Source organism: Notechis scutatus, chromosome 1, assembly GCF_049901735.1.
Source record: "Notechis scutatus isolate UNSWTSFEM ecotype Mainland chromosome 1, rNotScu1.2, whole genome shotgun sequence".
NCBI classification, from domain to species: domain Eukaryota; kingdom Metazoa; phylum Chordata; class Lepidosauria; order Squamata; family Elapidae; genus Notechis; species Notechis scutatus.
The window spans coordinates 54,211,936-54,237,019 of NC_142009.1; the positions used below are offsets into that span (position 1 = coordinate 54,211,936).

The 25,084-nt window shown below is 36.7% G+C and overlaps 1 protein-coding gene across 8 annotated transcripts; it reads left to right on the top strand.

Annotated features, from left to right (window-relative positions):
* Positions 1 to 704: 704 nt before the first annotated feature.
* BROX (BRO1 domain and CAAX motif containing) lies at positions 705 to 25,003 on the top strand. 8 transcript variants are annotated; one of them, XM_087964434.1, is made up of 14 exons: positions 1,168 to 1,313; positions 5,307 to 5,367; positions 7,345 to 7,476; positions 7,575 to 7,681; positions 9,708 to 9,804; positions 10,852 to 10,947; positions 12,790 to 12,862; positions 13,476 to 13,581; positions 15,579 to 15,668; positions 16,130 to 16,215; positions 19,040 to 19,121; positions 19,616 to 19,766; positions 21,742 to 21,901; positions 22,169 to 25,003. In XM_087964434.1, the coding sequence occupies exons 3-14, from the start codon at positions 7,376 to 7,378 to the stop codon at positions 22,253 to 22,255; spliced, it is 1,236 nt and encodes a 411-aa protein (XP_087820560.1). In that variant the 5' UTR covers positions 1,168 to 1,313; positions 5,307 to 5,367; positions 7,345 to 7,375; the 3' UTR covers positions 22,256 to 25,003. The 8 variants fall into 8 exon arrangements, with proteins under 8 accessions (XP_087820580.1, XP_026538169.1, XP_087820560.1 ...); XM_087964439.1 differs by having other exon boundaries at positions 1,171 to 1,313; positions 5,310 to 5,367; XM_087964441.1 differs by having other exon boundaries at positions 1,172 to 1,317.
* The last annotated feature ends 81 nt before the right edge of the window (positions 25,004 to 25,084 follow it).

Consider the following 25,084-nt stretch of genomic DNA (forward strand, 5'->3'; position numbering starts at 1 on the left):
CAACGCCGCCTTCCTTGCCTTGCTTTGCGCAGCGGAACTGGGGACGCTATTGGCTCCCGTCTGCGCGTGCGTACGTAGACCTAAGCGGTTGTAAACTTGCAAGGGCGACCCTCGGAGAAGGGGCTTCTTGGTTACTTGTGAGCTTCTATTCTAGCAAAAGTAATATGTAAAGTTTGTAAAGTTACAGTAGAGTAGAACAGAACAGAACAGAGTTGGAAGGGACCTTGGAGGTCTTCTAGTCCAATCCTCTGCTTAGGCAGGAAACCCTACACCACTTCAAATAGGCGACCTCTGGCAAACCGCTACAACCGAAAACTGCAGAACTTTCGAAAAAGCCCCAAGACAGCAGAAAACATCACCCCGTTTAAAAAAAACGTGGCTTTCAATGTGTTGCACCTGGAAGCACGCTGATTACGCTGTCACAGAATGCATGTGCATTATGAATTCTCTCGTTATGATCCTGAAAGAGAGGAATATATATATGGTATTCTGCACACTTGTTATTCTCTGCGTTTACCTGAACTGTGAGGAAAAGCTTTTGCAAATTCCAAGTTCGCATTGGGACGAGGAAAATCAAGCCTCACATATTCTTGCTTGGAGTATAGCTGCCTCGACTTACATGCGGTGAGAATGGTTCCGTTTTTATGCGCACTAGCTTTGACAACGCCCCTTGCCAATAGCCTTTTGATGCGATGCGTTGCGTCACCAAAAGATGCTTTTAAATTTTCTCGCTTGCTGCTGCTGCCGCCGCCTCATCATCATCACAAGTCAGATGCATCAGGTCCGCCAGGCTGCCATCCCTTTTGGTGGCCCTCTGGCTTTGCACACTCACCGCACTTTCTCCTTCACGCCTCTAAGTAAGCCAACAAAAGGGTGGTGGTGGGGGCTGATTAATCACTACTTTTTGGTATCTAGAAACATGTAACAGGTGCAAAGAAGGCAATGATGATTTCTATCATTCTCCACCAGCTCCTTATATACTGACTTTCGGAGTCAACTAGTCCCTCTGCTTCGTCGAGTAATTGGGCTGGCATAGAAAAACCATGCACTCCTTCCTTCATTCACGCCTTGGCGAGCCGAGAGCCGCCCGGCTCCATTTCGTTGCTACCATTACACGCGAAGCGCTTCCGCCCGGTTCGCGAGATCTTGCCAGGTCCAGGAAGGTCACGTGATTTTCGGCTATTGGCGCCTAGGGAATCGGGCGGGTTTCCTTGGTGGTTGTTTTTTTTATTGCCGAGGTCACCCTACAGAAGTTATCCTTTAACTCCTCTACAATTTTTGGATCTCTGGCATAGACTAGAGAATCTTCCGAGGTGGGTGAGTGGTTAGGAAGCTTCTATTTATTGTATCGTAGGCGCTTGTATTTTGTCTTCTCTCCTTATACTGCACCTGAACGCTGGCAGTGATGAATCTTAGCGGCTTCCTGCTTCTCCGACTGTTTCCACCGCCCAGCCTTGCACAGACAGTTGGTCATGGAATTAAATGCATTCAGTGTACCTTTAATTCTTTTGTGAAATATGCTCAATTGAGAGTTAATTTCGAAACGAATGGCTGTTGTTTTCCCCACGTCCTTGCATTCCTAAGCTTTATTTCGTCTAATATATACACGATCAATTGGATATTTCTGGGCCACTTAAGGACAAAACCATATTTAAGTAGCTATTACTTCTCCTTTTCCGCTTTTCCTCTAAAAGATTTCTTACTCTCATTTTACTATCACGTTCCACAAACCTCTCGACCTCCAATCACAGCACAATTTCGAGAACGGAATAGAATTAAACCAATCATTTCCGCCTTTGTTGCAAGACTTGAACCTTAAACGATTTGTGAACATGGGTAATCGTTTTAACTCGGACTGCTTTGTTCTTCCTCCGCTTGTTCGTCGCGTCCTTTTGCCTATTGTTTGGTGTTCCAAGACAGGAAAAAGTTTGGGGGGGAGGACGACTCTGTAAAATAGATGTAAACAGAAGCCCTTTAGGCAAATAGAAGAGAAGCAGGCTTGATGTCGCTATAAACAGAGATGGAGGAAATGTGGATACTTTATATAGTACGGGAGCAGCTCGTTTTAAAGTGGGTGCAGTCTTAATTGAGGAAATTAGGATGGTATTTCCAGGAAGGGGATATGAACATAGAATCTCGGGCTAAACAGCGCGTAGGGAGTGTGAGAAAATAAAGGGTTAGTCCCTGGCAGGCTACTCGGGATGTTTACATCGCAGTTGTACTTAACGCAGAGAACAATGAGGCTTGCCAGCTATGAATGGGCGTGGCCTCTGGCCTGTAAACCCAGCGGGGCTTCCTTCGCTATAATCAATGAGACTACTTAGAGGTGCCAACGATCAGTATGGGGAAAGAGGCTGACTTTGAGGCTTAAGGAAGTTCCGTTGAGACCTCAGCAAACAAATAAGGTTGGGGTGCGAAAGAAGCCGGATTTACATATCCGATGGAAAGCCCGTTCGGATTGGCATACTGCTTCCTACTTGTACCTAGTCAGTTGTGCTTAAGAGTTTAGCTGGGAATTGCTACAAGCCAGCATCAGTGTGCTTCGCTGTAGCGCAGCGTCTTTCAAATATATAGATTCCAAGACCTGTCAGTCCCTGTCAATGAGAGTGGGACAATTAATCCCGAAGCACAAGGAAGCACCAGGTTTCCAATATAGCTGAACCCAACTCAAACCAGCACTTGGCAAAGTAATTGATGAGAGCCGGAGAGACCGAGTTTATTCGAGGTTATCCCCAAACCGAATAGCTTGCTGAAATGGGTTTAGGCCCCACGCTTTTGCCAGTCGAACAGAAGAAGGCTGGAAGAGGCAAGTCTCTTCCCTCTCAGGGAAGCTTGGCCAGGCTTGCTTTTCAGCAGAGCCCCCGAGAGGCGGGCTCGGGCCTTGCCGCCTTCCTTTCATAATTCTGGGGATGCGGCTCCACCTCCTGAACTGATTTCCGTAGAGCTGTACGGCAGTGGCTGCTGCTGACAAGAGTCCGCTGGAAATCGAGAAGGTAAATAGAGCAGCTCCACCCTAAGCAGAGAAGGCGGAGATCAAATATGTTTTTGGGAGAGGCTTGGATTAATGCTGGACGTGGAGCTGTTCGCTTTGCTGTCTGCTAGGGAGGAAGCTCAGTTACTGTAACGCCAGAGAAGGCCTGTGTGTTATAATATATGATGGGCAGAATTTCCTAGCACTGAGACAAGCTCTTTTTAAAGGTTCCGCTTTTTGTTTTTTAAAGCAAAAGTTCGATACAGGTAGTCCTTGATATATAACCATTTGTTTGGTGATCATTCAAAGTTAGTGGCACTAAAAAAAGGGACTTAATGACCAGTTTTCACACTCACGGCCACTACTGCATCCCCATGGCCACATGACCGACATTTGGATGCTGGGCAAGTGGCAATGTATTGGATGGTTGTAGTATTCTGGCAAGCATAGTCAATGGGGAAGCCAGATTCACTTAACCATGTTACTCACTTAACTGCAGTGATTCACTTAATAAATGTGGCAAGAAAGGTAGTAAAATGGAGCAAAATTCACTTAAAAACTATCTTGCTTAGCAACAGAAATGTTGGGCTCCATTGGGGATGTAAGTCGAGGACTATCTGTATATGAAGGAGTATTACCTTGCCTCTTTTCCTTTATATAGAGTTTTAGATTTTGGCTGTTGTGTTTGAACCGCAACATAGGAATATCTTGATTTATTACTATGACTACGTGTAGTCAAGGCAGGATAAACAACAAGGAAAATCTTCGTCTTGTTCAAGTTTCTGTCTGGGACTACTAAGCAAGCAATGTCAGAATTTTCTTATGTAATACTTAGAGAAAGGAGGTAGACTTATTTACTATATTGCATTGGGAAAATATCTAAGGCTATATAATACAGGTAATCTTCGACTTACAACCATTCATTTAGTGGGCATTCAAAATTACAATGCAGTATCCCAGGTTATGTGTTCACCTTTTGCTATTTTCAGACAAGCAAAGTCAATGGGGAAGCCAGATTCATTTAGTAAGCATTTTACTCACTTCACTGCAGTGATTCACTTAACAACAGTGGCAAGAAAGGTCATAAAATTGGGCAATATTCACTTAACTGTCTTGCTTAGCACAGAAATCTTGGGTTCAGTTGTAGTTGTAAATCAAGGACTACTTGTACAGTATGTCTTACCCTGGATCCAAAGAATCCATTCCATTCTTAAGTCTTCCAGTTTGATACAATATAATATTACACAAATCAGTCATTCTTGAAGGACTTTTTAATCAGCAGAAGTTAAAACGAGTGCTGAATAGAAATTACACTCTCCTCTGATATGAGATTTTAAACTTATTCCTTCAAGATTATTACATCAGGTTGGTATCCTAAAAAATAAAGATGAGCTCATTTAGGAGGATAACATTGACAGCTATGAAGTCCCAATAGCAATTCCAAAATAAATTCTCCTGTGAATTCTGAAAACAAGCGGGATATGATACTATGCCAAAAAAAAATTCTTCCTTCTATAGTAGATGTTGCCAGTTGCCAAGCACTCAAATTGTGATCACATGATCACAGTGACTTCAAAGATGGGTCACAAGTTACTTTTTCAGAGGTTGTTGTAATTTCTGTGCAAATGGAAATAATGTATTGGGGCAGTCAGATCAAGCAGGGACTAAAGTCTACTTGGAGCAATATACTATGGCAATTAAAATAAGAATGTCTTATTTTAAGATCTCCACCATAGAGAACAGGCCAACATTGTTTTTCTGCACTAGGCAGCTTTTCTGCAATAGAATGATGGGAGTGGAGACACTTAGCAGTTGAGAGTTTGTTCTGGCAAATTGCTGTTCTTTGCAGATAAAAGCAAATTCACTCAACCTGAAATTCATTGTTGGTTGTTGCCTCTTGTTCAATTTGCCTGACAGAAGGGGATTCCATTCATTTTATTCCCTTGAGAACCATCTGAGATATGTTGAACCTAGAGATTGATTGGTTCCAAATTGTGTGGACTGTGCATCTGAGTGATTTTAATCTGAATCCCTTGTGTCCCAGTTCATCATTGTAGTAGAGTATACTGGCTCCTTATGTTCTCTTGGAACAGAAACTGATGATATAACCATGACAACCCCTGCAGTTCTGAATTCTCTTCAATTTTTGGATCTCAATGATGAAGAGTACATCTGAAGTGAGGGCCAACCTTTCTTGGCCTTTCCTGGCAGATTAAAATGTTCAGAAAGAACTGTTTCCATATTTACTGGATAATTAATGCTTGAAGGTATATGTTTTCCTGCTTAAAAGAGGCAGTGATATGTCTGTCATTAACAAAGTGTTTCTTCAATCTAGAAGAGTTGAGCAACTGTCAACCATTTTCAAGGAAGGACAGAAGGAAAAAACTTTGTCCCACATAAATATGAATTTTTTCTTTAAAAAAAATTTGATTGAAGTTTTAGTAAATGTAATAAAAACAAAGACAAACTAAACTAGAAGAAAAAAATGTTCAAAATCTGCAGAAAAAAGGTAAAAGAAAAAGGAAACAAAAGCAATTTTCATCACACCAAACATAATCTAATATGCTAGCTTTTAACTCTCTTTTGAAGTTACAAATAAAAAAAACTCTTCTCCCCTCAGCCTAATTTATATACAATGCAGAAACCATCATCTTCATCTACCACAATCCTAGTTCAGCAAAAAGTCCCTTGGGAGATATCAGAAATAGCAATGTAGTTTATCTCTGGTCAAATAGTCCAACTTTGTAATCTTTCTTTTTTGCTCTGCATAGTCCTGACTTTTATATAATTTTTATGGCATTGCAGGATTTCAACTTTCATCACCTGGCTTTAAAGAAGCCAAGATTAAACTTTTCTACAACTTTAAAAAGAGTCTTCAAAGATTTCACTTTGAAGTTATCTCAGACAGATTAAGTATTGGAGGAATCCTGACACAATCTGCTTTGTAACTCTCATAAAAAAAGCCATCATCTAGGATTGCTTGTCACAGCTGTTCCATGTCCAGTTCCTTTTCTTGATTGTCTCCATATAAAATTAAAACTTTTAAACTTTAAATATAAAGATAAAAACTAACAGAAATGAATATAAAGAAAAAAAAGGAAAGAAAAAAGTACAAGAAAGAAAAAAGTTGAAACATAGAAGAAAAGAAAAAGATAAAAAGATGTGGCTTCCAAGATTCTTCACATAGTGTTCTTATGAAAGTTTCAACCACTGCTGACAGCAGTGATGTCATCTGGTGTTTAAATCTGTGGGAGAAGCAAAAAAAAGTATAAAAACAATAAACATGTCAAACAGAGTCATTAAAAAAAACTATACACACCACTGCACAACATAAGAACTTCATTGTTCTTCATGAAAGACATTTTCTCTCTCCCAGCACTCAGAACATATCTGCATACATTTCTGACCACACAACAGTTTGTCTTAGCAATCATAAGACATTTTACAATATTAAGGGATGCAAAGGCTCTGCAGAAAACAGCTTAAAGCCATTATTTTATGAAGCTATTCTGAAAGTTATACTAGAAAGTAAAAAGTTATTAATGATTGATAGTTTGGATTCTACAGCCAAATAACTCTTGTTTGGAAAAAAATGTTTAACACACAGAAAGTAGACCTTAGCAGAAAAACATATTTTAAATTCATAAATAACACTAGTCAGTATTTTACCATGTTATATTTTAGAGTTGGTCATGTTACAAATAGCTCTACATTCTCTTCTATTAGCTAAGTGAACTTCAAATATCTTTTCAGCAGACTCTAAGGGAGAAGCAACAACTGGCTGTTAATCATGTGAAAATAATGTGACCCATAGCAGAAGTGCTCTATACCCAGATCATATCCATAGTCATCTTTGGCAAACTGAATGAAAATTAGTACTTCCTGAAGAGGAGCAAATGCTTTCAAACTCTGGTCATCGTTAGGAGCATCTACAATGCTTCTCATTGAGATTTGCATTTCCTTAATTTTAATTTTAAAAAAAGTTTTAGGTTTTAATTGTTTACGTTTATTGCTAATATTAATACTAAACAAGATGTAAATACTCGTATTATGCCACCTAGAGTCACATATGTGACAGAAACAGTTATATAAATTGAATTAATAACTGTATTGATTATTCTTAAAACAAATGATTTTCTTCCACAATTGTTAATCAGTGCTGTACTCCACAACTAATACAATATTTCATATAGGTCAATCCTTTATATATTTATTTAAACATCTGGTTAGGTTTATTTTCTGTCTCTAACAAATATGTGCATATGTGTGTATCAATATCTTTCCATAGAAAACTGTATTAAATAACCAGACTTTTAAGTGTTGTATTTGTAGTTATATATAGAATCAGTAACTTTTTCTTTTCTTTATTTTAGTCTTGCTGTATTCTAAACTTTTAGGAAGAGAATGACTCATTGGTTTCATCGAAACCCTTTAAAGGCTACAGCTCCTGTCTCATTCAATTACTATGGAGTAGCCACAACTCCAGCTGCGACAAAAATCTGCAAGTAAGTGATTGTAAGAACATATGCAAAATGTAAGTTAATATGAGAAAATAGTGCACATCTTTGATATATCTTTTGGTCTTTTTTCCCCTTTAATATAGTGATTTAAGGTTATCAAGAGCACGACTCCTGGAACTTTTTACTGATTTAAGTTGTAATCCAGATATGATGAAAAATGCAACTGATTCCTATTTTTCACTCTTGGAAGGTAAAAAAAAGTTCAATTAATTGGGAGGGTGAAGTTGCTCAGACTGTGCTGTTAAATTTTAGTGACCCAATTGCCAAAACCTGATAATGGTGAAGTAAAAGCTGCTAATGTGTAGTGTGAAAACACAAAAATCAAAGTGTAAAACTAGAGCTTAAATCTTAAAAAACGCTTCACATGTTTTTCTTTAAAAATAAGAACAACTCCTCACCCACTGATAAAGAGGAAGAAAATAGAAAATCCCCAACCAAGCCCATGTCATTGACGCACAATGCCATGGCTACTTTATTTTCAGACATTTCCCCCCTTTCTCCATATTAATTATAATCCTTGTTTTCCAAAAGGTTGCATTTCCTTTTGTAGAAATTTCATGACATTGTGTAGAAATAGGGCACTGATACACATTATCAGTGATCCAAAGGCTGCTTTTGTGATTGATCAAAGATGCTTAATGTGTGTTCAGTAACTAGTGGAAAACCATCAGACTATATTTATCACAGAGCTGTTTATGTGAGCAGAGAGCTTATTCTTTTAATTTTCAAGTTAGATATTTTTCCTTGATTTCAGAAATGGAACTGGCCATCTAATTCTGGTATTGTTTTAATTATGATAGTGACAATTCTCTAGCTCCACTTCCAAGACATTTTGATGACTAAAGAACACAAGGAAGATGAAAGTGTCTCTGATTTGCAGAAAACTGCAAAAGGATAAAAAAAGAAGGAATATTGCATACTATTTCATTATTTGTCCAAAGTTTTATAGAAATCAAAAATGTTTTCATTAATTCTTTCAAAAAGCTTTGAAAGAAGAAAGAAATCACACACATTTCCCTGGTTTCTTCTGTTTTTCACCACAGCAATGCAAGGAAAGGGAAACACCACTGCTCCTTCATACCCACCCATGAAATAAAGAACTACAGACTTGCCTTTTTTCTCAGAGGCTTATGTGGGGGTGGGCAAAATTCTCTGAATACAGTGCTGCTAATCTTTTTCCTGAGTGGATGCCAGGCATAATTGATGGTCAAGTACAGTTTTGCTGTTATGAATATATTGTGGAAAATAATCCTGGGGTTTTCAGTGATGTTATTGTTTTTAGTAATCGAAGCACATGATAAAACAAATCAGTTAAATTGGAGGGATGAAATAGCAAACTCTGGTTGAGTTTTTTGCACATGTACAAATCGTGAAATGTACTCAAATATCTTTATTTAATTGATTTATCTGGCCACCTGTCTTGCAAATGCAACTTTGAATGGCTAACAGCCTATTAAAATTCTCCATTAAAAATAGCAGAAGGATAAAAGCCTATAATGTTTGCCAAGGAAAAGCCAATAAACACTCAACAAAATAATAGTTCACAGGCTGTCTAACCAACCAACCTCTAGGGTGGAGTACATGGAGGTTTTCCAAAAGACAAATGGAGTCTAGATAATGCAGTCTTAGCTACGTAAAGATTATCTTTTGGAAAACAAATTTGCAGTTAGTATGTATAGAGTATATGCTGTATGTTATAATATATAAACTGAATCTCTTCCATGTAATGGGGCTTCACCATCTGTTCCCCCTGTCTTTCAGAAGACATTGGGAGGGCTTCTGGAATGATACAGGATAATATAAGACCCCCACATGAGCAGAAGGGCTTTCCATTTGCATCAACTTCTTTTGACACAAGGGAGCATCATTCTCTTTCTTTTCCCCCCTATACTTAGTGCATTGTCTTACTGGGCTCATTTCATAGAATTCTTTGTCTGATGTTGCTCTGAGGGTGGAATGTCAATTACTTTGAATTTAACCAAAGAAATTATTGAAATGACCCCCAAGTGTAGTATAAAACTGATCCCCAATCAGCTAAAAGGAATCCTGCGGCGAATTTTGAATACTAGGCATTTTAAATGTTAAAAAGTTTTATATTAACAGTCACATTATCAGTAGAAAAAATAAAGAAAAAACATTGAAGACAAAATGATTATTTAAAGTACATTTTGATTTGTAGGGGATGTGTTATTTTAATACTGGCATTATTTTAACAGGCTTTATACTTGCCCTGGATAACTCTTCACAGGATAGCAAACTGAGATACATTCAGAATTTTAAATGGACAGACACGTTGCAAGGACAAATACCAAGGTATATATATAGTATGCTTTTCAAATTTTAAGGTAGTTCTTAGTACAAAGAGTATTTATTTATTTAGCATAGGGCAAATACATGGACTTATAGTAGTTCAAATGTTAATGTCCAGTCCACCCAGCCATTCAAGGACAGGGTAGTCTATGTTGAAAAAATCAGACAGTACAAAGAGTAACTTAATGGGTTACCAAGATGATGTTATGGAATTTTTAAAAAATGCTCTTACACTTCTTTCATACATTGAAAGAGCCATCTTACAACAGAACATATTTTATCAGTGGTATCAGCTGAAATCTTAGTTTGCAATTATCTCCATGTGTGATTTTTGTTATGACTTTATCTTTCTTTTTTCATTGTCTAATGGGCTATATTGTATATACAAATACAACCGATTAATAAAATTATTGTCCGTATTACTGGCAAGATAGTGATACTTAGAAGTGAATATATGTTTTGTAATTTTTAATGTAATTATTTCTTAACATATCTCCTTGGGATTTGTATAATTAAAAACAAGCCCTTTTGTGACAGTATATGCTTAGATAAATTAATTTTAGTTCAAGATGGTTTTTAGTATTATATTGGATCAAGCAAAGTTTCCATTTCTATAAAAAAAACCTGTTGTTTGTAGTTTAATAGTAGTGCTCAGTTAAACGTTTTAAAAGAATGGTGGTAACTTGATTGACTGCTACTTCAGTATTTTCATTCTGAAGGGAAGAACTGTAAAAACACTGTACTCTGGACATTCCTGACCAGACAAAAACAAAACACGAATTAATTCAGTCAGAACAATTCCACTTTTCAAGCTGTTTAAGTTCTATGTAAACATTTCAATACTTTGGAGGTTTGCTCCCATGATTTGGGGTAGGAAGGAATGAAAAAGAATTAAGCAGCACTCTTTGAACTCAATGTGACATTCCTGAAAAGATATTTGGTAGCATTGTGTCTTATGTCTAAAAGATAAGTGGAAGTATTGCAATGTTTTGTACTTCAGAAGTGTTATAAACTCTGCAAAATTCAGATTGTTTTCCTTTCTTCCCTTAGTGCCCAGCAAGATGCTGTGTTTGAATTAGTTTCTATGGGATTTAATGTGGCCTTGTGGTACACTAAATATGCATCAAGATTAGCTGGGAAGGAAGAGTAAGTATTTTCACTTTAATTAAGAGTAATGTCAGAAGATTAAAAACATACCTTAAGCCCATTTGAAATTGGTGGGTTTGGTTTTGCTAAACTGTTCATAGGATTGCAGGCTAAATTGCTATTGGGAGTAAAACCATTTCAATCTATATAGTCTTCAACTTTCCTATTGTGAAACTGCATGGGCCCAGCCTTATGCTTGAATTGCAATATCAGATTGTAAAAGAGAGTAATAATTTTTGTCTAATTATTTGGGAATATTCTCCTTATGTAATGTCCTACATGAATGACATCTTCTTTTCAAAATATGTCCAGAAAGGTGATTTACTTATCCTGAGAATCAGCAGTTAATTTATTTAGAAAACTGATTTATGTTCAGTCTACAAAATCCAACAATTCTGTTGCTAAGCAAGACAGTTAAGTGAGTTTTGCTCCATTTTATAACCTTTCTGGCTATAGTTGTTAAATACGACTTCAGCAATAGAGTGGTCAATGTCTGGAATACTCTACCCGACTCTGTAGTTTCTTCCCCAAACCCCAAAAACTTTAACCTTAGACTGTCTACTATTGACCTCACCCCTTTCCTAAGAGGCCTGTAGGGGCGTGCATAAGCGCACCAACGTGCCTACCGTCCCTGTCCTATTGTTTCTCTTATTTTATTTTTCTTATATGTACCCATTTCATGTATTCACAACTATGTATACATTTATACTTATTATCTTGTAAACAATTGGCAAATCAAATAAATAAATAAATAAATAAATAAATTGTTAAGTCAATGATATGATTATACGTGAATCTGTGTTCCCCATTGACTTTGCTTGTCCAAAGCTGGCAAAGGATGATCACGTGACTCTGGGATACTGCAATGGTCATAAATATGAACCAGTTGCCAAGCATCTGAATGTTGATCCCAATGGGGATATTGCAACGGTCACAAGTATGAAAAATGATCATAAATCACTTTTTTCAGTGCTGTTGTAACTTTGAACAGTCACTAAATGAACTTATAAGTTGAGGACTACCTGTAGTTGCAGGAAACTTGGCTGGTATCACTGTCTTAGCTTTTAGATACCAAATAAATCATTTGGATTAGTAATGAATACCTTATGTAGTAATTTAATTAATTTGATTAAATAATGAATGCCTAAACAAATAATTCCCTCAACACTGTCAAACTATTTACTAAGTCTGCATTACTATTACTGTTAATCCTCCCATCCTTCCTTCTCCTTCCACTTATGACTGTATGGTTGTAATGTTGCTTGTATCCTAATGATTTTATTGACTGTTTCCTAGTATGATTTGCTTATTATACCCTATGACTATTAAGTGTTGTACCTCATGATTCTTGATTCTTGACTAATGTATCTTTTCTTTTTATGTACACTGAGAGCATTTGCACCAAGACAAATTCCTTGTGTGTCCAATCACACTTGGCCAATAAAGAATTCTATTCTATTCTATTCTATTCTATTCTATTCTATTCTATTCTATTCTATTCTGTAAAACGTTAGCCGCTGTTTTGCTGGAAGTTATTCCAGTTAAAGTACAAGAGTACTGTGATAATCAGACTTTTATTCAGCAGTGTGCATCACAATTCTGCATCCTAGAGTAGACAATAATGGGTTAGATGGACCAAAGAGGCTTAGAATTGTTTTCTGTATTATTTAATTGTTTTTCTCATTTCTTAGAAATATATTATTTGCTGAGCAAATATGAAATAAGGAAACAGCACTTGTAGAAATAGAAAAAGAACTTGGCTAGCAATAATGTTAAGAAATTTGATGGATGATGTTTAAAACTCCTGAAGTATTTCAATACTAATGAATTGCTAACATTTAGCGTAACACAAGATGAAGCAAAAGATGTCCATCGCAGTATGAAAATAGCAGCTGGGATTTTCAAACATTTAAAGGTAAAACAATTCTCTCCCCCCAAAAAAAATGCATTTTTTTTTTTTTTTTTGCAATCTTGAATGCAAGATTAAAATAGCATTTTTTAAAGCTGGCATAAAAGCCTGAAAAAAGAAAGGTAGCATTAATGAATAATGGATAGAAATATGCAGTGCATATGTGGATTCTGAAACACTTTTTCCAAAACATTTCTGAAGCATGCACAGCTCTTAGTACTCATCTTAGAAGTAGCTCATTAGGATTCATGTGTTGTTTAAAAAGGCTTATTTAATTCATAGGGTTAAGAATAGATTCAGATGCTCAGGTAGAATGCACAGACTATCTTCTTGGAATTGTTTCACCTTGAAATTTACATGGTAGATGCACATGTTCCCCGTTATTCCCTGCTTAAATAGAAAGTTTTAAAAATTCTTCCTTAAACAGTGTTCCAAAAAGGAGATTTTAAAATATTAGATGCGATTCTTAAATCACTGATAGATATCTGGTAGAATGGTTGCAATTTTCATGTGGGTATGTTTCGTAGTTATTAAATTCTCATAAATATTTAGTTGCTTCATTAGTTAATTAAATACAGCCACTGTTTTCAATACTAAAGTGCTTTTTTTTTTCATTTAGGAAAGCCATATCCCTAAATTGATCACTCCTGTAGAAAAGGGAAGGGATTTAGAAGGTCGACTAATAGATTCCTATATTATCCAATGTCAAGCTGAAGCACAAGAAGGTATTTATGCAATATTACTAACTTTGCATCTGAGAAATGTTGGGGGCTTCCTCTTTGAGGATTTTAAAACAATTTGTTCTTCTGGAGAACCAAATTGTAGAACAGTCAGACATAATGTATTACATTGGCCCTTAATTCCTTTCAGATGCAGCATCCATGGAATTATTAATAAAAAGTACAATGTAATAAATTGTTTAATAACAGGCACGTCATGAATTTCAGAGGGAAAAAACATCCCAAAATGCAAGCCTACCCACATATCATAATACTTGTCCGGCACAGGTGGCAAAAGTATCTCTGATGATCTTAAAAATCTAACAACTCCTCTAGCGGTGAAGTGATAAGTTAGGAATTATGTTCCAAGTTTTAAAATGGCAGCAGAACTTTGGCTTAGTAAGTAATTGACAACCATGCATTTGCTTAGATAGAGATTAACCTATGTATAGATGCTTTACTAGATATCTCACATTATACAAGCAGAGTTCCACATAGAAAACAAAAATAGTTTTTTATTTAGGATGGATGCGATAGTGTCATAGAAAATGGCAAGCCTTATACTACTTACGATATAGGTGTAACCCCATTTTTTAATTAGTTAATGTTCACAAAGTATTAAAAAGATATCAGGAATCCATAGCACTGCATAGGGGCAATGGTTTCAATGGCCTCTTCCATTTCCCTACTCCATAAGTCAGTGAAGTCACATAGCATCATTGACTCTAGTGCCTGGACATTCCCTATGAACATTTAAGATCATCTGTTTTCTCAGTGAAACCATTGCCTGTACAATAAATATGCTTTAACACCAAGCTTCACCAGATGGGAATCTATATCATGAGGTTACTGTAACCATTCCACTTTTCCAGCTATCCAGGCCACCTCCCCTATCAATGTGCCACAGCAAATTGAAGTCTTGCTTTGAAGTCTTGCTCATGGCAATCTGAGTCAGACCCAAGAATCGTAAACTCCCATGAATTGGAACATTTCCATTCCCATCCTCCTGTCTGTCTACTGTAGGGACTTCTTATCCACACATACATACAATGAACATGGAAATGGAATTGATTATAATTTCACACACAAAACAATGTACTTATGCAACAATCCCATTCTCCAAACATTAGAATATAAATTCAAGGCAGACATTCACTTCTCACATAGGCTGGTGTCTCAACTCAGTTCTCACAATGTTAGAAGTAATAAAAAAGAGAAAGAAATATACTGCTTTCTAACTAGATTTTATGCGTTTAACAAATTGTCTGTCATGGCCCTGTCGAAATCTGATTCGGAGGGGGAGGCCGAGCAGCAGACAGGGAGTGGGAGTGTGGCTCTGTTGGCTGTGGAAGAAACTGGGGAAGGGCAAAGGCTGGCTGGGCAGAGCAGGGGAGAGGTAGAGCAAGGGAGTGGGAATTCAGAGGAAGGTCCAGGCCTACCCCTTCTTCATCCTAGGGCATGCAGGGAGGAACAGAGAAGGGAGCAACGTGAGTTGCGTGGCTTACGGGGGAGGAAAGGGCCCTGATTCCCTTCATTAGCTGCAGCTGGGAACACAATGTTTAAAAAAGGAGGCTGTGCATAGCAAAGTTGTTGGGAGCAAATCGTGAATTATCTGGTATCTTTGAGGCTTATCTGGGTTCCTGGCGTCTTCTGAACTGTGTGTGTTTTGCTGGGCTTTCAAGTCTGCAATTCCTTCTCCTTCCCTGTCAAGTTTATTACTGCAGCGTGGTTTGTGTGGATTTTTATTTACAGTTTGTATGTATTTTGTTTTTGGACTCAATTTCCTCCACTTAAAAACTGTTCTTGGGAGAGTTTTTTCTCTAGCCGAAGGTAACCTGGACATTGGAGGCAAAGTTGGAGGTATTAAAGGGACACTTCTTGCTTATTTGACTGTGTTGCCTTTGTGCCACGCCCCAGGTCATCACATTGTCCATGTTTATACAAATAGAGAAATAAATGGAATGCAAGGAGATGTTTACAGTAGCTTCTTATTTTTGTCTTAGTGACAATTGCCCGGGCTATTGAGCTGAAACATAATCCTGGTCTAATAGCAGCCCTGGCCTATGAAACAGCCAATTTCTATCAAAAAGCAGGTATGTTATTATTACTTACTTAAAAGTTGATTAATATTTGATACCAGTTTTAAAGCATAGAATCTTATCTGTGGACAGAGCACCAGGGAAGTACCATGGATAAAAAAATGAAATCTGTGGCCAAATAAACTAGCTTGATCATTATTTACTTGTTTTTATGGTGACTGAAGGCAAGAAGTCAGCATACATCTTTCACTTTTATGGCTTGGAATATATCTCTGATTCATGGACAAATGTATCTTTACAGACCATATTTTGGTTTTAAGCAGGGCTCTAAAATACAAGATGGATCGACAATATCAGCAAGTATTGCAGGCCCAATTGGTAAAAGAAAGCTCATGGTTATAAACATGCAGAAGAGGCCTTCATCCTGCAGTGGATAGGCAATGGCTAAAATGAAGATGATTGCAAATAAATTAATGAATAGTTACTATTTTAAAAATAATGTTACCTTTTCCTAGATCAAACGTTATCTAGTTTGGATCCAGCATATACAATGAAATGGAGAAAATACCTTCAGTTGAAGTCATGCTTCTATATGGCTTATGTAAGTATTCAGGGTTTTAAAAACAATTTTCAAAGTGCTATGAAATTGTTATATAAAATAGCAATCTGTGTTATTCAAGCAATTTTGGTAAGTCTTTTAGAGTTCATGTATTTATAAAATCAAAGGCAGCTCAACCCATAATGATTCTGAAACAATAAAATCCAAAACAATAAAACGTAGTGACACCAGGGGATCAATATACTTAGCATTTTTAATATAGATGTGTTCTAAAGGTACTCAATCCCCTGAGTCAGAGCTTGGGGGAAAAGCCAGGCCTTCAGAACTCCTTTAAAAGACAGCAGGATCCAAAATGCTGTTATCACCAGGAAGCTGCTATTCCAAAAGCCAGGTCTTGGGACAGAGAAGACATGCATCCTGGGACCTATCAAATGCTACGTTTTAAAGGTGCAGCCTGGAGTTTTCACCTCCGTTTAATCTTTTTGGATAAACAGCAGAAGACAAGTGGTTTTTAATTTGCACATACAAGCTTTTCCTGGGACTAAGGGTGAAATGTAGTAGACCTTTGATTTAATCTTGATTTAACTTCAAGACTTTAGATTTAATTGACCAAATCTGCATATCTGAGTTTTATCTGAATTTCAAGCAAGCATACTTTTCTTTAAATAGTGAACCAAACCAGCTGTTTGGCAAATTGGTATTTGCTGCTTTCTTTCAAAGAGCATTCCCTGTTATCTGTAAAGTATATTTGAAAAAATCCCATTTACCGATTAATAGTAAACCCAACAGTAAATGATAAATTTAAACCATTTGAAGTAATGGACATTTCTTTGCCTCATGAGTCTGTTTCCGCAAGGGAACAGTACAGTATTGTGTCAAATAAGGAAATAAAATATGGCACAGTATACAGGTGAAACTCAAAAAATTCGAATATCATGCAAAAGTTCATTTATTTCAGGAATGCAACTTAAAAGGTGAATCTAATATATGAGATAGACTCATTACATACAAAGCAAGATAGTTCAAGCCGTGATTTGACATAATTGAGATGATTATGGCTTACAGCTCATGAAAACCCCAAATCCACAATCTCAGAAAATTAGAATATTGTGAAAAGGTTCAATATTCTAGGCTCAAAGTGTCCCACTTTAATCAGCTAATTAAGACATAACACCTGCAAAGGATTCTTAAGCCTTTAAATGGTCTCTCAGTCTGGTTCAGTAGGAATCACAATCATAGGAAAGACTGCTGACCTGACAGTTGTGCAGAAAACCATCATTGGCACCCTCCATAAGGAGGGAAAGCCTCAAAAGGTAACTGCAAAAGAAGTTGGCTGTTCCCAAAGTGCTGTATCAAAGCACATTAATAGAAAGGTATGTGGAAGGGTAAAGTGTGGAAGAAAAAGGTGCACAAGCAGCAGGGATGACTGCAGCCTGGAGAGGATTGTCAGGAAAAGGTCATTCAAAAGTGTTGGGGACTTTCACAAGGAGTGGACTGAGGCTGGAGTCTGTGCATCGAGCCACCACACACAGACGGATCCTGGACATGGGCTTCAAATGTCGTATTCCTCTTGTCAAGCCACTCCTGAACAACAAACGTCAGAAGCGTCTTACCTGGGCTAAAGAAAAACAGACCTGGTCTGTTGCTCAGTGGTCCAAAGTCCTCTTTTCCGATGAGAGCAACTTTTGCATCTCATTTGGAAACCAAGGACCCAGAGTCTGGAGGAAGAATGGAGAGGCACACACTGCAAGATGCTTGAAGTCCAGTGTGAAGTTTCCACAGTCTGTGTTGATTTAGGGAGCCATGTCATCTGCTGGTGTTGGTCCGCTGTGCTTCATTAAGTCCAGGGTCAACGCAGCTGTCTACCAGGAGATTTTGGAGCACTTCATGCTTCCTTCTGCAGACGAGCTTTATGGGGATGCTGACTTCATTTTCCAGCAGGACTTGGCACCTGCCCACACTGCCAAAAGCACCAAAACCTGGTTCAATGACCGTGGGATTACTGTGCTTGATTGGCCAGCAAACTCGCCTGACCTGAACCCCATAGAGAATCTATGGGGCATTGCCAAGAGAAAGATGAGAGACATGAGACTGAACAATGCAGAAGAGCTGAAGGATGCTATTGACGCATCCTGGTCTTCCATAACACCTCAGCAATGCCACACGCTGATAGCTTTCATGCCACGCCGCATTGAGGCAGTAATTGCTGCAAAAGGGACCCAAACCAAGTACTGAGTACATAGGCATGCTTATACTTTTCAGAGGTCCGATATTGTTCTATGTACAATCCTTGTTTTATTGATTGCATGTAATATTCTAATTTTCTGATTTGTTTGTAGTTGTCATGAGCTGTAAGCCATAATCATCTCAATTATGACAAATCACGGTTTGAACTATCTTGCTTTGCATGTAATGAGTCTATCTCATATATTAGTTTCACCTTTTAAGTTGCATTACTGAAATAAATGAACTTTTGCACGATATTCTAGTTTTTCGAGTTTCACCTGTAAATACCCATTTTCATGCATGTTTTTTTTTTCTTTTGCTATGTGCTAGGATAGCTGAGAACATAAAACAAGTACTTTTCTTTTTTGATGGATTGTACTTAACTGCCATATATCAAAGTCTTCTGCTACTGTAAATGTGTTGGTGAACATGTGCAGCTAGAACAGCCTGCCTTTATTTTGCAGAGTACCATAACAGTAAGAGCTATAGAAACAGCTAATTGCTCTCTCTTAGCTCTGTGTCTTCCAAATCTTGAAGTTCACTCTTCTTCACTCTTCTGCCCTCACTGCTGAAGCAAGTAAGGAATTGAGGTAATTTCAGAGCATGCCAAAAATATTAAAGAGAGTCTTGCTTTCCCCAGGCTTTTTGCTACCATGGTCAGACCCTCTTGGCCAGTGATAAATGTGGCGAATCTATTAGGTCTCTACAAGAAGCAGAAAAATGTAAGTGCTTTTTCATAGTTTATAGAATAAAAAAGTGTTTTCCCCTCTTTAATTTCTAAAAATTAAAACGAATAAATACTCAAGAAATCATACATTTGAATAATCCAAGCAGAACTTTAATTCTTGAGAGGTGTAAGGATTGCTGTGATAGATTTTCTTGTGACAGCAGGGAGACGATCATGTCCTGTTTTTTTAAAAATATATTACAATATATGTTCATAAAAATTGTGGTTTTGTTTTTATAATCCGATTTTGAATGAAAAACATAACAATAAACATAAAGCAATACTCTTTTTTCCAAAACTTGTTCTTTTTCCATATAATTGTAGCTGCCACCCAACTTCCCTAATATCCTTGTATCTGTCTTAATATTTTATTGACTGAATACAGCATCTTGACTGAATACAATAGACTATAAAGTGAAGTGCTGCACTTTATTAAAATTGTACAAAAATTAGGAAGACCATAGACTGACTCTTTGCTTTCTTGTAAAGTTTATGCCAAGGCAGAAAAACTATGCAAAGAATATGGTGAAACCAAAGGGCCGGGGACTACAGCGAAGCCATCTGGACATCTCTTCTTTCTGAAATTAGGAACTGTAGTGAAAAATGCCTTAGAAAAAGCTCAGCGAGAAAATGGATTCATGTAAGTATATTTGTAATATCTTTTTCAAACAAATACAGTTTAGTGTCTGGTCTTTTTAACATATTTAATAAATTGATAGACCACCCAATTTTATCATATTTCTGGATGGCATATAATCTCAGACAATATAAAAGCAAAACATCCAGGAAAAAATCATAAACTCTAGCAGACCAATTATTTTGGGAAATGACATTCACTATAATCAAAATCCTGGGAAAGAGCCAGGTTTTAAGGCCTCATTTAAATAAGGTCAAAGTGGAGTCATTCTAGAGGATAGGTGCTGAGAGAGAGATGTCCTATTTCCTGGGTCCCATCAGATGACACTGTTAATAAATGGGACTGGAGAATGCCAGTTCTGTCTGAATGGTATGGACAGACAGTATAGAAAACAACCGGTCTCTCATATAATCAAGTTCTGTGCCATGAAGGGCTTTATAGGTAATAACTAGCACTTGGATTGTACACAGAAGCTCACTGGTAAGTTCTGCAGTTCATGAAATAACTATATTACATGGGCATACGATGAGATACCCACAACTGTCCATGCCACTGAATTCTGGATTACCTGTAGCTTCCAAGTGGTTCTCGAGGCAATCTCCTTGCAAAGTGGAATGACAACTTCATGGCTTTTCTCATGGAAATTATCACATTGATGGAATTATCACATTGTCTGCATAAAGCAGTACAGATATATATGCCTGTTTATCCCCTAAAAGTGAGTCCAATAAAGAACATATTTACATACCCCATTATTGGACTGCCTCAACAAATTATTCTAGAGAGACTATGGGGGAAAACCTGAGGCCTAATCTTGAAAGTCAGTTGGCAGCCCTGAACTGGTCAGTCTCTCTCTCAGCCTTAGGAAGGAGGTAAATGGCAGACCACTTCTGAAAATGCCACTAGGAAAACTGCATGGACTCATGTGGGAGTCGCCAGGAGCCAAGCCTGGCTCAAAGGCAATGTTCCCACCCCACTCTACAAATATGTTTTAAGGGAATGCTATTCTAAGATTTTCCACTAAAACTCCTTAGAATTAAGGAATTAGCCAGAGATGGTATTGCTGATTGCAAATCGATCAGTGAGAGATTTGCTTGAAATCTATTGCCTTATAATGGTGCAGACATACAGTAAATATTTGCAGATGTCACTGGAAAGTGGAACTTTCCTGATCCAGATGCACAATTTTGTTGTGGTTTGCCACTGGCATCAGGGTACTACATCAACAAATTGCCCTTGGGAACCTTGTGGAATGTAGTTTTTCTCAAACTAGATACTAGCTGCAATGACAACTGCAGCAAGCCACAGTTACAAAGCGATGACAACAGGCATCATAATGTCAGAATGCAAATGTAATGATATGATAATATCTGATACAAGTACGGTTGCAGTATGATGTAGGTACATCATTTCTCCTCCTTGCCTGCCAATTCTTCCCATCTTTTCTCTCTCTCTCTTTTTTTTAACTAAACATGTGGTTTCTTCACTGAAATTGTGTGTGTGTGTGTGAGCGAGAGGGAGAGGGAGAGGAAAGGAGGGAGAGAGAGAGACTGACTTGCAATGTTAATCAGTTCTAAAAATGAAGCAGTTCTACCTTGAGCAGAATAATTCTTTAATTCTACAATTAACATTATTTAAACTATAATGTACTGTATAGTATAATGAAAATTAGATTTTTTTCTCTAACATTGACTGGCCACAATGAAGTAATTTGGGGAATCAATTTTCCATTCAGCCAGTTAGAGTGCTAAAACTCTTCTTTGTCTTGGATTCTGTTTTGACTTATTTGTAATGTGGTTATAAAAATAATCTTCAGTGTGTTTAGCACCTGTCACATTTGTGAAAGTGGAGTACAGATTGTGACTTGCATGCAGTTAAAATTATGTGAGCTATGTGTAGCATTAATTTACTCCTAAACTAGACAGAATTACGTGGAAAAGAACTAGGACTACTAACATTCAAATTGGTTTTCTTTTAGTTACTTCCAGAAGATTCCTCCAGAGGCTCCCCAGCTTGAGCTGAAGGCAAACTATGGTCTAGTTGAGCCGATTGCCTTTGAATTTCCGGCTGTGCATGCTCAGTGGTCCCCAGAATCCCTTGCTGCATTTGATCTCACCAAAAGGCCAAAGGAGGACAGTGTAAGAACACAAACAGGTTGCTTTTTTTCACCAGTGTATTGTTCAGTTTTTATATTGGTTCTTTCTTACTCAGGATAAGAGAAATGCTAGGGATAGAGGGGAAGGTGACACAGTCTTGTGAAGGATGGGTTTTTTTTACCTTGTCTCAAAGGCTGTGTATTGAAAAGCTTAAGCTTTATTGCCACATTTTAAAATAGATATTATTTCAAATTTACTTTAGTGTACCCCCAAGGCAACATCATTTTTCTACTTTTCTTTTATTAATAGGCTAAACCAAAGGCAGAGGAAGAAGTAAAACCTGTGAAAGAACCAGATATAAAGCCTCAAAAAGACACAGGATGCCAGATCTCATAAGACCCTCAACTGCAAAGAACCACTCCTTGTAAACTGCGTCCTGTAAACTTTAGGGTTATTATTGCCTGATTTGTGTGCTAGTTCTTCTGGCTGCTTTTACTGTAACAAAACATTTTTTTTCAACTTGAACTGTGTATGTGTGTGTATGTGTACACGCCCAAACACACATATATACACACATCTTTTCATTGGCTGGGTTGAGTGACTTTCTTTCAGAAGAAAAAAAATTGAAGAGATTAAAGCTAGATTGGAAGAGATTTGGGACCATAGTGGATGTTAGCATTTAGATGAGCAGGCATTAGATTCTGGAACAAATAAGGGTGAATGCAAGGGATGAGACTGAGGCTCTGTTTGGGGTTTGTAAGGTATGTACTACAATGAAGCAAACAAGACAATGTATTAGTTTGTTTTAAAGACAGATTATTCAAGCCTCGAATTATTCAGAATAAACCGTATTTACAAACAAGAGGAAAATACAGTTAAGCACAGGAAAGTTCTAGACTAGGGGTGTCAAACTCGTGGACCCGCGGGCCAGATGCATCATGCGCTGGCCACGCCCACCCCCAGTTTTGCGAAGGGGAGGAAGTCTCGATACGTCACGCGATGACAACGTGACGCAGCAAGTTTGACACCCCTGTTCTAGACAGTATAAATTAAGTCTCTGTAGGAATATAGATTGCTGCCGTCTTTGCACTTCAAATTTTACAAATTAAATAAGATTAAAAGTGATTTCAAATGAAGTTTGATTCTATGAGGTTGCTCTTTGTGGAATCACTTTTAAGTACAGCTATGTCAAATCAGCAAAGATGTTTCACTAAACAATGGAGGCTTTCCATCATAAATATCATTTATTAAACATTTAGAATTATGACACAAGGTAATGTGAAAAAAAATTGAATAAAAAGTATTAAAGCATGCTAAAGATGGAGAAACTGCTGCATAAAAATGAGTTTTATTGATGTAATTGGAAGGCTAGATACTAGAAGATTCAAAAAGGTGATGCCAAGAACAAGTCTTATTTGGCAGTAAAAGCTGAAATGTAAAAAACATACTTTTTATCTCTGCTTATTGGTTTCCACCTATGTTCAAATGTGGGAGATTTGTATTGTAAGACTTCAATAATAATATTTCATGATATACAGAATTACAAACAGGGTTGCTTTGAGTATTTTCTTTGTTAACAGTACCATATATCTTCCTCATATACATATGTAATTAGAAAGTTGCAGTATGCAATTTGTTCCCAACAGTTGTGCATTTGCTACCAGCGATAAATGTTGTTTTCTGACATTAAAAATATCATTAATAGATAAATTATAGATAACAAATGTTTAAGGAATTTTCACATGGAATTTGATTAAATTTAATTTCAAAGTGGAAAACCAATTGATATGTGCTTGGTATAATTGACATCAAATCTGTTAATTTATATATTGGATTTGTTTATGGTAACTTCTGTAAATTTCTCTGACTTGGTTTTTGAAGATGGTGGGAATATTTAATGTGACTTAGAGGATAACACTTAGCATCTATGAGAATCCTTACTAAGGTCAAAATGTTTAGGCACTTATTTTGTTACATTTATGTTTATTCATTAAATTGAAGTGCATGCCCTATTGCAATCCTACATTTTGACTGTCACCAAAAATCAAGTCAATCTTTTCCTGCTTGCTTAAAATAAAAACAAGATAAATCAGTAACAAGAAAATATTTGAATTATGAACATAAATTTGTTCTGTATTTTACTAGATATGTAAAAATATTGAGGATATCTAAGCACTTCTTAATAGTGACCAAATGTAATTGAGTTACACAATGTATAGTGAGGAACTATAGCCTTGATAAACCTTCTGGTTAGTAATAGATTATATTACATTTACAGTTATTGTATGTTTTGAGAATATTTATTCAGTTCCATACATTTGCACAGCCATGTTTTGTTTCTTTAACAATTAGACAAAAGATTACAGTATTTATCAGTTTCACTATAAATATCTTTTAAAAGGTTTGCAACCATTAAAAAGTATTACAAAATATAAATGACCTAATCTGGAGCCATCAGATTTTTCATGTATTTATTTTTTGAGGGAAGGAAGGGTAAAAACTTTTCATTGCATCTTTGTTAAGATTTCCCAAGTAATTAATTATTGGTTAATGATTTCAGAATCACTACATTTTTAAAAAGTGTGGACCTGATCAATAATTAGGATGGAAACACTGGGAACCTTACATAAAATTGGAAGTTGAAGTAATACATATTTTTAAAAGGCTTCCTAGCGCATCTACAATTAGAATACAATATTTGTGATGGTTCAACTATTTTAAATTATTTTGGCTGTGTGTGCCATACACACATGGGCACAGAAATCCAGACACACATACACTTCTGTCTTTTTCTGAAAACTCTTCAGCTATATTATGTTTAGAATATGAATATATTAATTTTAATGCTTGGCCATTGTAGAATGCAGACAAATGCATTTCCAAATGCTTCTTCAATCCTTGTTGCATTTTGTCTTGATCTTGGCCTTTAGGCTTTAAATATATCAATAAAATATAAATTAAAGTTCTCTTTACCTTGTTTGATATTTCAAGATAAAGTGTTTACCATTATTTTGAATCCTATATAATATAGAAAATATGATTCTTAATGATATATAACATTTTACACTCCTAAGTTATATGTATGTGTATATAAAGGTTTACTTTCAACCAATGTACTTTTCTCATTAAAATGATCAAATTATTCAATATCAATATGTTCTTAATATTTTCAAATTGTTTCTTTGTATGTTTGCAGAATTTTTAGACTTACTAGAACTGGACTTG

Excerpts from the sequence above, each read along its gene's own strand:
- BROX (XM_087964454.1), top strand. The coding sequence starts at position 7,376 with ATGACTCATTGGTTTCATCGAAACCCTTTAAAGGCTACAGCTCCTGTC. Across the intron at positions 7,682-9,707 it reads CTATTTTTCACTCTTGGAAG|GCTTTATACTTGCCCTGGAT; the intron begins GTAAAAAAAAGT and ends TTATTTTAACAG. Across the intron at positions 19,122-19,615 it reads TCTACAAGAAGCAGAAAAAT|TTTATGCCAAGGCAGAAAAA; the intron begins GTAAGTGCTTTT and ends TTTCTTGTAAAG.